This window comes from Nyctereutes procyonoides, unplaced genomic scaffold, assembly GCF_905146905.1.
Source record: "Nyctereutes procyonoides isolate TBG_1078 unplaced genomic scaffold, NYPRO_anot_genome, whole genome shotgun sequence".
NCBI classification, from domain to species: Eukaryota; Metazoa; Chordata; class Mammalia; order Carnivora; family Canidae; genus Nyctereutes; species Nyctereutes procyonoides.
Window position 1 is genome coordinate 3113870 of NW_026575155.1, and position 12161 is coordinate 3126030.

At 40.3% G+C, this 12161-nt stretch overlaps 1 protein-coding gene across 5 annotated transcripts in view; it reads right to left on the reverse strand.

Annotated features, from left to right (window-relative positions):
- Positions 1-12161, reverse strand: part of RWDD2B (RWD domain containing 2B) — a 13921-nt gene continuing 1760 nt past the window's right edge. Inside the window, exons 3-8 of one of the 5 annotated variants that reach the window (XM_055313310.1) lie at positions 10231-11315; positions 9235-9411; positions 2919-3145; positions 2768-2835; positions 2277-2636; positions 2-1676 (exon numbers count right to left, since the gene is read on the reverse strand). In XM_055313310.1, the coding sequence (XP_055169285.1) occupies positions 1442-1676; positions 2277-2636; positions 2768-2835; positions 2919-3125 (870 nt within the window). In that variant the 5' untranslated portion in view covers positions 3126-3145; positions 9235-9411; positions 10231-11315 and the 3' untranslated portion in view covers positions 2-1441. Of the gene's footprint in view, positions 1677-2276; positions 2637-2767; positions 2836-2918; positions 3146-9234; positions 9412-9821; positions 9976-10230; positions 11316-12161 lie in introns of those variants that run through there. The other 4 variants (XM_055313311.1, XM_055313313.1, XM_055313312.1 and 1 more) reach the window with 4 other exon arrangements.

Genomic DNA, 12161 nt, shown 5'->3' on the forward strand with positions numbered 1-12161 from the left:
CATGTGTTTATTTGACTCTAGGCCAATTTGCTGAAAATAAATTTATAGAAAGTCATTTCCAGATGAAAAATTTGTCAAAATCCAATTTACCAAAACCAAATTCCCTGAATTACCAATCTGATGGACTGTTGAGGCCTATTAAAAAGTTTGAGCCTCTTGTGCCTCAACCTTATGTGAGGTGAGCCCAGGGACAGGGACAAGAGAAGTAGACTAAAATAGAGATGAATTGCAAGCTGTTTAAGAGAAACTTCACCTATTTGTGTATCAAATGGTTGGGGTAGATGCAAATCTAAAGCTTTGAAGAAAGTCTACTTGGCAATTTAGCTTTCAATTGCCAGTAACAGGCACAGAAAACGAAAGGAGACTGATTTAATTGCGTAACAAGCTGACAAGAGATAGGCAGGGGATGGTGTTGGATCAGCAGCTCAACGATGTGGGGACTGGCATCTCTGTGGTTCTTTTGGCCCGTCCTGCCCCTATAGTCAAAGGACCATGGCAACTCCCTTTAGTGTTTGTGGCAGAAAGGGAAAAAGTGGTGCATCTACTCCTTTAACCTACTCCCCTAGCCAAAGCTGTGTCTTGCGGCCCTCCCTAGCCACAAAAGAGGCTGTAGAGTGAGCATCAGCTTTTTCAGGTTTTAAATGGAAGCAGGGAAGGGGGACGAGGTTGAGAGCAGATGGCAAGTTGGACCTGCAACATTTATCTCCCTCAAGTATCATTAATTTCTCTTTCAAAATGGGTAGCTTCTATGTCAAGAGCGTTCTATCAACAATTTTAAAGATTATACTTAAAGGGTGCCTGGGTGACTCGGTTATGCATTTGACTTTGACTGGGTCATGATCCCAGGGTTCTGGGGAAAAAAAAGATCAAGTAATTTTACTTTAGCCCCATTCCGGAATGTTGGGGTGGGGGAAGAAAAGTAGAGCTGAAATGTATTTTTTAAATATTTATTCATGAGAGACACAGAGAGAGACAGAGGCAGAAACATAGGCAGAGAGAGAAGCAGGCTCCATGCAGGGAGCCCGATGTGGGACTCAACCCTGGGACCCCAGGATCACGCTCTGGGAAGAAGGCAGGTGCTCAACCACTGAGCCACCCACGCGTCCCTGAAATGTATCTGTTAAATATAAGTCATAAGTAAAAGGAGAACTGTTTTAAGTATAATCTTTTTTAAAAAGATTTTATTTATTTATTAGAGACAGAGCATAAGCAGGGAGAATAGCAGAGAGAGAGGGAGAAAGCCAAGAGGACTGTCCACTGAACAGGGAGCCTGACTCGGGGCTCGATCCCAGGACCCTGAGGTCATGACCTGAGCCAAAGTCAGAAGCTTAACTGATTGAACCAGCTAGGTGCCCCAAATTACTTCATCTTTCAAGGAAGAGTAGGGGGAAAAATCAAGGGGCCAACAGTGACAAATATTTTCAATTACTCCTCTGGCCAGTCACTGTCCTTCCACACCAAAGAACATCTGGAAAACATCTGCACATCCTTTGGCGTTTAAAAACTGATACAGCTGACCAAAGTCCATGTGGTTTCCTCTGGCTCCATTAACACTGAACACTTTTTCTTCAAAACTTGAAAATCTTCTTTGTCTTTCTATTTTGTCATTTGTAGCATCAAAAGGAATGTCTTCTCGATGGCGAATTAAAATTCTCTTCCAGTTTAACTTTCTGAGTCTAAAAGGAAATTTTCAAAGTAGAAATGTTGAAAATGTGTTTTGTTTTCTAGAACATTGAAAACAGAAGTTATAAAGCACTTATCAATGCCTTTTCCTAGAGGTAAAGATACCTACTTTTATCTCACAGGGATTTATTTTAATCAAATATGATGCTGGTCATGATCCTATCTCCCAAACTCATTTATTACTACTGCCTCATACCAACATTTTAGAAATGTGGAAATTGCTATATCTCAAACTCCCAAAGGGACTTCTTAGAAACTCATTTAGGATATCAGAACAGAAATGAGATTAGAAATCCCTTTGTTTCACAGGGTATGCACAGTTTATCTCATCACTAAGAAGTATAAGATCCATGAAAATGGAGATCATCACATATTGGACAGGAGCTCAATTCAACAGCTATTTACAGAATATCTTCTATGCACTGTATCAGGGAAGGGGGTGATGCTGACTGTATGTGAGTTCTGTTTTCTCCATTGACTTAAGACTGAATCCCATAAGGTACAACCCCAGGGACATACTAATTTACACATATCTAATATCTTGTTTACTACTAAAATTACCGATACAGCATATAACATTTATGAAAGCAAACCTTGACCAGAATTCTTCACAGGCGCTTTGTGGGCCTTCCACACAAACAACACCAGGTTTCCCAGGCATGCTAAAACCAGATAGGGAAAGCTCTTTTGCCCACTCTAAAATATTCTTTCTTTTGCACTTATTGTAGATGTGATGGCTATAGATCCACAGTCTTGTGAGAACGAGATCAACTGGCTGGAATGTACTTCCTGGAGCAGGAGGTATGGTGTCTCTGCTGATATAGCCAGAAGCATGTTCTTTAACCCACTCTGTGGCATTTAATATACAGACATCTCCGAGACAATTCTTTTGCAGGTATGCAGACAGATCTGTGTTGAGCTGAGTCTGCTGGGATCTACTTAGCGATACTGATCTGATGGAAAAGATCAAGAATATAAAAACAATCAATTTTCTTGGAACGGAAAACAAACTTAAGCACTGTTTTAATTCTCAAATTAAATTTAACCTCTGATGTTGGCCAATTTCTGTTACGCTGTCACATACCTGACAGTGATTTCAGGCAGAACTTCAGGATATTTAAAGGGAAGGATACAGGCCAGAGAAAACATCACCTGATGAAAAAAAGAAGAAAATGCCCTAAGTGGTGTTTTAAGTCTTAATAGGTTTCAGTTCTTCAAAAAGCAAAGTGAATTACCATTGCTTCCTCAGATACATCCAGGTTCATATTGATAGTAAAGTAAACTTTTGAAGATCGTCCCTCCATCGTCCTTTTTTCAATACAGTCTTTCAGCTCTGCTAAAGCCAGCTGGTCATTCACTATGAGCTCATTCTCACCGGGGAACATACTGGCTAGCAGGTCTAACTCAGAGAGCTGGGCCTCAGCCTGTTCAATCTCAATCATTTTTGGATATCTGTAAATTTCTAAGGAGGTAAGGATAAGAGAGATAATTTGTAAATACAATCTTGGGAGAACTCAATGTATCAAAATAGGTACTTACTGAAAGTGTGTGATTTCTTTGTAACACGTGAAATTTAAACAGATGTAATACACTAAGGACACAAACTACAGATCCAGTGAATGCCATAAAACTCTAATAATAACCAGGCATCAGATTCCTCTGTATCTGGATAGTTGACCAGGAAGCTTGAGCTACCACAATGAACAGTTTCATTGAAGTAAACTAATTATGTAGTCAAAAAAGCCATTATCAATGAATGATATTATAGCCAGGAGAGAGGCTATGGCTGGTTACTTTGGAAACCTAGAATGTACAGAAAAAGTAAGAGAATTAGTTTTGTGGATGGTTAATATTTTTCTCTTAATATTAGTGTTTATTAGTTTTTCAAAAGCAGAAGAATGTGAAGAAGAGAAAATATGCTAACAATCCCACACCTCAAGTAACACCTGTTAATACTCGCTGTTAGTGCATAGTGATTTATCTCATTCTTTCTACAGACAGAATTTCTAATGGCTGTCATACTGAATCTTGCCCATGTGTTGTAATTTATTGCATTCTTTGACTATTGATGGGCACTTGAGTTGCTTCCACACCTTTGCTGTTATGAACATTTCTTTAATGGAAGTTCTTTTTATATATACAGTTTGGAACACTGTTAATACCATATTCTCAAGGATAACTTTGTAGAGGCAGCTTATTGGGTCAATAGGTACAACATTTTAGATTTTGGTAGATATTGCCAGGTTGCCTTCCAAAAGTTGCTATACTGAAGTTTAGTTTTTACATAGTCCCCTTACAACCTTATATTTTTTATTTATTTATTTTTGAGATTTTATTTGAGAGAGAGAGAGAGAGAGAGAGAGAGAGAGAATAAGAGAATGCACATGAGCAGGGAGTGGGGCAGAGGGAGAGGCAGAAGCAGACTCCCTGCTGAGCAGGAAGCCCAATATGGGGCTTGATTCCAGGCCCCTGAGACCATGAGCTAGGCAGATGCTCAACCGACTGAGCCACACAGGTGCCCCCCAACTCCTTTTAAAAAATTCTTAATACGTATCTTTCTTTGACTTATTTCACTTAGCATAATACCCTCTACTTCCATCCATGTCGTTGCACATGGTAAGATTTCAATTTTTGATGGCTGAATAATATTCTACTGTGTGTCTGTATCTATTTATACCTATACCTATACCTGTACCTATACCTATACTTATACCTATCCCTATCCCTATACCTATATCTATCTATATACATTTTCTTTATCCATTCACCAGTTGATGGACATCCTTGCTCTTTCCATAGTTTGGCTATTGTGGACATTGCTGCTATAAACATTGGGGTGCAGGTGCCCCTTCAGATCACTACATTTTTATCCTTGGGGTAAATCCCTAGTAGTGCAATTGCTGGGTCATAGGGTAGCTCTATTTTCAACTTGAGGAAACTTCATACTGTTTTCCACAGTGGCTGCACCAGTTTGCATTCCCACCAACAGTGTAAGAGGGTCCCTTTTCTCTGCATCCTCACCAACATCTGTCGCTTCCTAAGTGATTAATTTTAGCCATTCCAATCAGAGTGAGGTGGTATCTCCCTGTGGTTTTGATTTGTATTTCCCTGATGCCGAGTGCTGTTGAACACTTTTTCATGTGTCTGTTGGCTATTTGTATGTCTTCTTTGGAGAAATGTCTGTTCAAATCTTCTGCCTATCTCTTGATTGGATTATTTGTTCTCTGGGTGTTAAGTTTGATAAGTTCTTAATAGATTTTGAATACTAGCCCTTTACCTGGTAAGACATTTGCAAATATCTTCTCCCACTCTGTTGGTTGTCTTTTGGTTTTGTCAACTGTTTCCTTTGCTGTGCAAAAGCTTTTATCTTGATGGAATCCTGATAGTTCATTTTTGCCTTTGTTTCCCTTGCCTTTGGAGATGTGTCTAGCAAGAAGTTGCTGTGACCAAGGTCACAGAGGTTGCTGCCTGTTTTCTCCTCTAAGATTTTAATGGATTCTTGTCTCACATTTAGGTCTTTCATCCATTTTGAGTCTATTTTTGTGTATGGTGTAAGGAAATAGTCCAGGTTCATTCTTGTACATGTGGCAGATTTTTTTCTTAGCTAAATTAATTTCATTTGCAAGAAAAAGTATGAGGACTTCTGATAAAACATGAAGCCTGAGCACTTGTATAATATTTCCCCTTCTCTGTGACCCCATTAAAATGAGAATAAAAGGATAAATTCTCAAAGAGAATGGGAAAGGAAATTACAAAAGGTATTAACAAAATTTTGGAAGGTGAAAAGGGATAAATGAATTATAACCAATTCAGATTTCAGCTTTCTTCTCTCTATTAACTGCTTGGTCAGGTGGGCAGAGGAGGGGCAGAACTTCAGGAAGGCTCAGGAACCAGCACTAGGTACCCTAGAAAGCATCAGTGTAATGTGCAGTAAAAAGTATGAATTTATTTATTAATTTTAAAGATTTTATTTATTAATTCATGAGAGACACAGAAAGAGAGGCAGAGCCATAGACAGAGGGAGGAGAAGCAGGCTCCATGCAAGGAGCCCCATGCAAGACTCGATCCCGGGAACCTAGGATTGTGCCCTGAGCCAAAAGCAGATGCTCAACCACTCCACCCAGGCGTCCTGAAAATATGAATTTATTGGAAGTCTAGATTCTAGACTTAACTAGACTCAAGTTTAGGATTTCTCAACCTTGATACTATTGATATTTCAGACCAGAATACTCTGTGTGTGTGTGTGTGCGCACGCACACAATCTCTGCCTTTTAATTATTATATTTAGACAACTTATATTTAATACAATTATTAGCATGTTAGACTTAAGTCACCTATTTTTTTAAAATATTTTATTTAATTTATTCATGAGAGACACAGAGTGAGAGAGAGAGGCAGAGACATAGGCAGAGGGAGAAGCAGGCTCCATGCAGGGAGCCCAATGTGGGACTCGATCCCGGGTCGCCAGAATCAGGCCCTGGGCTGCAGGCAGCACTAAACTGCTGTGCCACGGGGGCTGCCCAAGTCACCTATTTTATTTTCAGTTTGTTTTCTATATTTTCCATTTCTTTTTTATTTTCCCTGCCTTTTTTTAGGTTGAAAATGTTTTGGAATTCCATTTTGGTTAATTTATAATGTTTTTGCATACATTTCTTTTTTAAATTTAGCTTATTTTTTTAAAAGATTTTGTGGGATCCCTAGGTGGCTCAGCGGTTTAGTGCCTGCCTTTGGCCCAGGGCATGATCCTGAAGTCTCATGTTGGGCTCCCTGCATGGAGCCGGCTTCTCCCTCTGTCTGTGTCTCTGCCTCTCTGTGTCTATCATGAATAAATAAAATCTTTAAAAAAAGATTTTGTATATTTATTTGAGAGAGAGAGAGAGAGTACAAGCAGGGGGAGCAGGAGAGGGAGAAGCAGACTGCCCTTTGAGCTGGGAGCCGGACACGGGGCTTGATCCCAGGATCCCGAGATCATAAATTGAGCTGAAGGCAGACATTTACCAACTAAGCCACCTACGCACCCCCATATTTCTTTTTATAATTTACAGCTCTTTTAGTGGTTACTCTACATATATGTATATAAAACATCACAGTCTATACCAGTCTCTTAACAGTTTGACATATAGAAACTTTATGTACATTTACCTTTTCCCAATTGTAATATAGTGATCTTAAAATTTTTCTATATACATTTAGAAACATAAGAGTGTTCTAATTTTTGCTTCAGCCACCAAATATGATTTAGAAAACAGAAATACATTTTATTTGCCCGCACTTTTGCTTTTTCAATATTTTTTCCATCATAATTCCTTTATTGTTTCTCTTCCATTTAGAGAATTTCCTTGAGCCATTTTTAAGGGTGGGTCTGCTGCTGACAAATTCTCTTAGTTTTCCTTGATGTTAGAATGCCTTGATTTCCCCTTCTTTCTGGAGGATATTTTCACTGGATGTGATATTCTAGATTGACAATTCCTTATTTTCACCACTTAAAAAATATCATGCCTCTTCATTTGGGGCCCATATCTTCTGATGAAAATACTTTCTGTTTATGCCTTTTGACAAATTTGGGAAATTTTCCACCATCATTTCCTCAAGTACTTTTCAGCTCTGTCCTCTTCCTTCTCTCTTCTTCTGGAGTGACATGTTAGATATTTTGTTATAGTCTCACATGTTCTAGAGCTCTGTTCATTTATTTTTGGCCTATTTCTCTTAGTTGTTCAGATCAGATAATTTCTATTGCTGTATCTCCCTTTCCTCTGTTTCCTTCCTTCTGTCGTTGACTCCATCCACCATGTTTTCAATTTGGGTTATTGCATTTTTCAGTTCTATCATTTCCATTTGGTTCTTCTTTATATCTTCTATTTCTTTACTTCTATTTCTTTTTTTTATTTACCTGAAGTGTGTTTATAATCATTCACTGAAAAATTTTTATTATAGGTATTTTTTAAAGTTTTATTTATTTAAGTAATCTCTACACTCAACATGAGGCTTGATCTCATGACTCTGAAATTAAGAATAGCACGCTCCTCTGACTGAGCCAGTCAGGCATCCTATGATAGGTGTTTTAAAATCTTTGTTAGGGGCACCTGGCTGGCTCAGTTAGAAGAGCATGTGACTCCTGATCTTGGGGTTGTGAGTTCAAACCCCATGTTGCATATAGTGATTACTTAAAAATAAAATAAAATAATAATAGAGTAAAATCTTTGTCAGATAATTCAACCATCTCTGTCATTCAGAGATTGGCATCTGTTTGTTGTCTCTTTCATTTAGTTTGAGATTTTCCTTCTTTTTTGTATGATGAATGGTTTTCTTATTGAAAACTGGACATTTAGGTATTACAAGACTCTGAATATTACTCAAATCTTCCATTTTAGGATACAATTTCAGATACTGCTTCAGAAAGGAACAAAGGAAGGGACTTATGCCTGGGAGGACTTAGTCCTAGGTCCCTAATCAGATTTTGTTGGTACCATCCTGAGAAGGAGTGAACATTTAAGTACTTATTACAGCTCAGTGAAGGTGGAATCTAGGCTCCCTTTGCTTGTGTGGTGGGGGAGAGGCCACAGTATTTTCTGTGGTATTTTGACTTGTGTACAGCATTTATTATATAAATGTTTTCCATCTTGTTCAGCTGTACATTTCTTGGTACTTTAGCAGAGAGAGCAGAGTATTTTGGAGCTTTACACTTTTTTGGGGGGGTCTGTATCCTTGGTATTTCTAGGTTGCTGCTTTTTAAATCAAGTCTCAGATATTTGAGGCAAAAAAAGAATACCCAAGGAAGTCACCACGGTGTCCTTCCTTGGGTCCCAAGGTCCCTAGTTGGTCTGCCTTCCCTTTAACTCTTGAGTCTCTTCTGTTTGCTTTGTAAATAGTGTCCAGTATCCTCAGTTGTACTTAGCAGGACAAATTGGATAAAAATATATCTACTCTGTTGTTCCAAAAGTGGAAGTACCCCCTACACAATATTTTCAACTTACCAATTGGTATGTGTGCGCACACACACACACCACACACAAAGATGTCTAATGTCTAGTAATTGTCATAGATGAAAAAGTTGCTATAAGGAAAGCTTATATAAGGATTCCAATTTTATGAAGGAAAAAAATCAGACAGTATAAAAAAGATGTGTTTATAAGGATGCTCGTTGGTTATTATTTATAATAAAAAAATGAGACATGACCTAAATGTCCAACAATGGATTAGTTAAATAAATATATATTTAAACCATAGAATGAGATCATTAAAAAAATGTATTTTAACACTGATATTCATGTATACAGTTACTTAAAAAAGTAGATTGTAGAAGAATATAAATAGTTATGATCGTATTATTGTTATATCATTATGCATACATGAAAAAAGTCAGAAAGAATTCACCAAAGTAGTTTGCTAAATGTGGGTAGAAGGAAGAAGGGGAAGACTAATATATATACTTCTATATTATTTGAGGCTTTAGTTTTGGTATGTGGTGTTCTTAATCCAGAAAAAAAGGGTTACACATCTGAAAAGAAAAACAGAGCTCAGTTCCATTGCTACAAAGGAAACATGGCTTACCTTCTCAAAGAGAATTTATTCTGTGAAATCAAACACCCATTATCTTGGTTAATGGTGTCTTCATGGAATTCTTTCTCATCTTTGGTAAATATCCGTTGAGTAACTACTCTATGTAGAGCTTCATACTTCATTCATTCCCGGAGCTTTCTATTTAGTTTGAGGATCAGGACATATTATCTAATAAGATACAGAACAATGAAGATAAAAAGGCTAAGTGTTAAGTGGCTAAAGGCTAAGTGAAGTGCCTATTAGGACACCTCCTCAGGAGAGATGTTCAGCAGACAGTCGGATGGAAAGTCACGCAGGTTACGAGGTAGCCGGCTGGAGACGTAATCTTGGGAGTAACCGTCATATATTTAAAGGCGCGTTTGTTTTGTCGCTGACCGAGTGAGTGAAATTGGGAGAAAGTCCCACTGACTTCAGAAGTCTGGAGGATGAAATGGAGGCAGCAAAGAAGTTTGGGGCCAAACGACCCGAGTGCGGACGACTATGGGAGTGATGTTACAGGGGTATCATGGACGTGTTAAATGATTTTCGTAGATAAGTTTTGAATGCAAAAAAAAAAAAAAAAAAAAAAAAAAAACAACCTCGAGGAGAATTTTCTGACTCAGGATCTCAGTGAACGCTGTACGAACGTATAATGAAAACTGGGTTTCCTAGCGGGAATCATTCTTTCTCCTTGCAGATTTTTACTTCACAGGGCAGAGCGGGTCCAGGGTGCAGTCCCAGACGCGAGGCTAGCCGCGGGAGCCCGTGCCGGCAGGCGCCTGGTGCGCAGGCGCCGTCGCCCCTGACAACTGAGCGGGCCGGGGGGGGGGGCGTGGGAAGAGAGGGGCCCGGCTGTGGGCGGGGCCAGGAGCTGCCGAAGCCGGTTCTAACCAATGAGCAGTGCGTAGCGCGCGGGAAGGCGGGGCCACGGCGTCCCCGGGTCCCCCGCGGGGCAACGGGCCGCTGGAAACCCTCGGCTCGGCTGGCAGCGGTAGGCCGAAGACTCACCTGGAGCCGCGGACTCCCTCGGTGCTGGAACCCTGGATCTTCTGGCTGCACGGGCAGCTCAGGTCCCTTCCAGAGGGAGCCTCAGGGTTTAAGGGCTGGGCAATCCGAAGCCTACAAACCACTCCAGCGCGGCGGCCTAGGGGAAGTCGCGCAGCGCCCTCCCGGCTGGGCGCATGCGCGTGGGCGCACGCCCCGGAAGCCCTTGGGCGCTGGCTGGTGGCAGGTGCTCCGCCGCTGGTCTTAGCTCCGCTACGTTCTTCCGAGTCGCGGGGTTCAAATTCCACCCTGCTGGCATTTCCCAGCCGCTGCCCCTGGCACTGTTTTCTGGGTCAAGGAATGGTCCGTTAAAGCAACGCTCCTCAAATTCAAACATGCGTAGAAATCGTTCGGTTTGATGTAGCTTGGGTGTCGAGAGGTGGGGGTGGGGTTCCCTTTTCTGCGTTCCTAATATCTTCCCACACAACAGAGATGCTTCTGGTCCCTCAACAGCAAGGCATTAGGGAGAGGGGAGCCTGGATGCTGGTCGTGGCGACTGACTGGAGGAAATACCGTGTGCATGCATGGAAATTAGTCTCTGCTAGTAAGAGGACAGTTTGAAGGCGACTCCACCAGCAGAGTAATTTAGATTTTCCTTCACAATCCAAATATAGGTGATGCACACTTTTCCCTTATGGTGTTACATCTTCATTTTAGAAATCTCAGGGTTTTTTTTTTTTTTTTTGTGAACATGTTCATTCTTACAAGGTATCATTAATAACTTGGAAATAAGATTAGTACATACGCTTTCGTAGCTGTATCTTTGACTCGGTGCTTTGTGGGTATTTTTCAGTATTATTGATCTATTTTCCCTCCAACTTTTATGAGAAATTTAAAGCATACTGTAAAGTTGAGAGAATTTTACAGTGAAGCAGTGGAGCAACTCTCAAGGGAGGAAAAAAGGAAGGGGATGATTTTGCTACTGCAGGGACATTTGGTAAAGTCTTGAAGACATTTTGAGTTGTCACAACGAGAGGGGTGCTTTCTGGCATCTAGTGGTTAGAGGCCAGGGGTGCCTCTCAACTCCTTGCAAAGCTGAAGACATCCCCCTACAACAAAGAATTTGCTGGTTTAAACTGTCCGTAGTGCTGACGTTAAGAAACTGACGCTACCGTAATTCTAGACACTTTTTAAATTTTTTTAAATTTTTATTTATTTATGATAGTCACAGAGAGAGAGAGAGAGGCGCAGAGATATAGGCAGAGGGAGAAGCAGGCTCCATGCACCGGGAGCCCGACGTGGGATTCGATCCCGGATCTCCAGGATCGCGCCCCGGGCCAAAGGCAGGCGCCAAACCGCTGCGCCAAACCGCTGCGCCACCCAGGGATCCCAATTCTAGACACTTTTTAAACATTTTATTCAACCATATCTATCAATCCATCTGTTTTGATGCATTTCAAAGTAAATCGCAGACATTGTTGTACTTCAGTTGCATAACATTAAGATTCAAATGTTGGGTTTTTTATTTTGAGGTAAAAATGAACTGCGTATTTTAAGTATATATATCTGCTGAGTTTTGACAAATGCATTCACCTGTGTAACTCAAACCCTGTTAAGGTATAGAACATTACTAGTACCTAAAAAGTTCCTTCCATGCTTCTTCCCAGTCTGCACCGGAACTCCCAAGAGTTTCGTCCTATCTCTGACGACCAATTGTCCTTTTATTGTGAATTACCTGTTTGTATTCCTTGCCTATGTTTCTTTTGGGGCTTGCATCTCCCCCCACCCCAAGCAATTATTGTGTCTTCTGTAAGATTAACCACTGATCTGATTTTTTTCCTGTTATAATTAGGTTTGCCTGTTCATATGCATGGGATTACATAGTAGGTACTTTCGTATATCTACTTTCAGTATAATAGTTTAAAGATTCCTCCATGTTCTTGTGTCTTACAGTT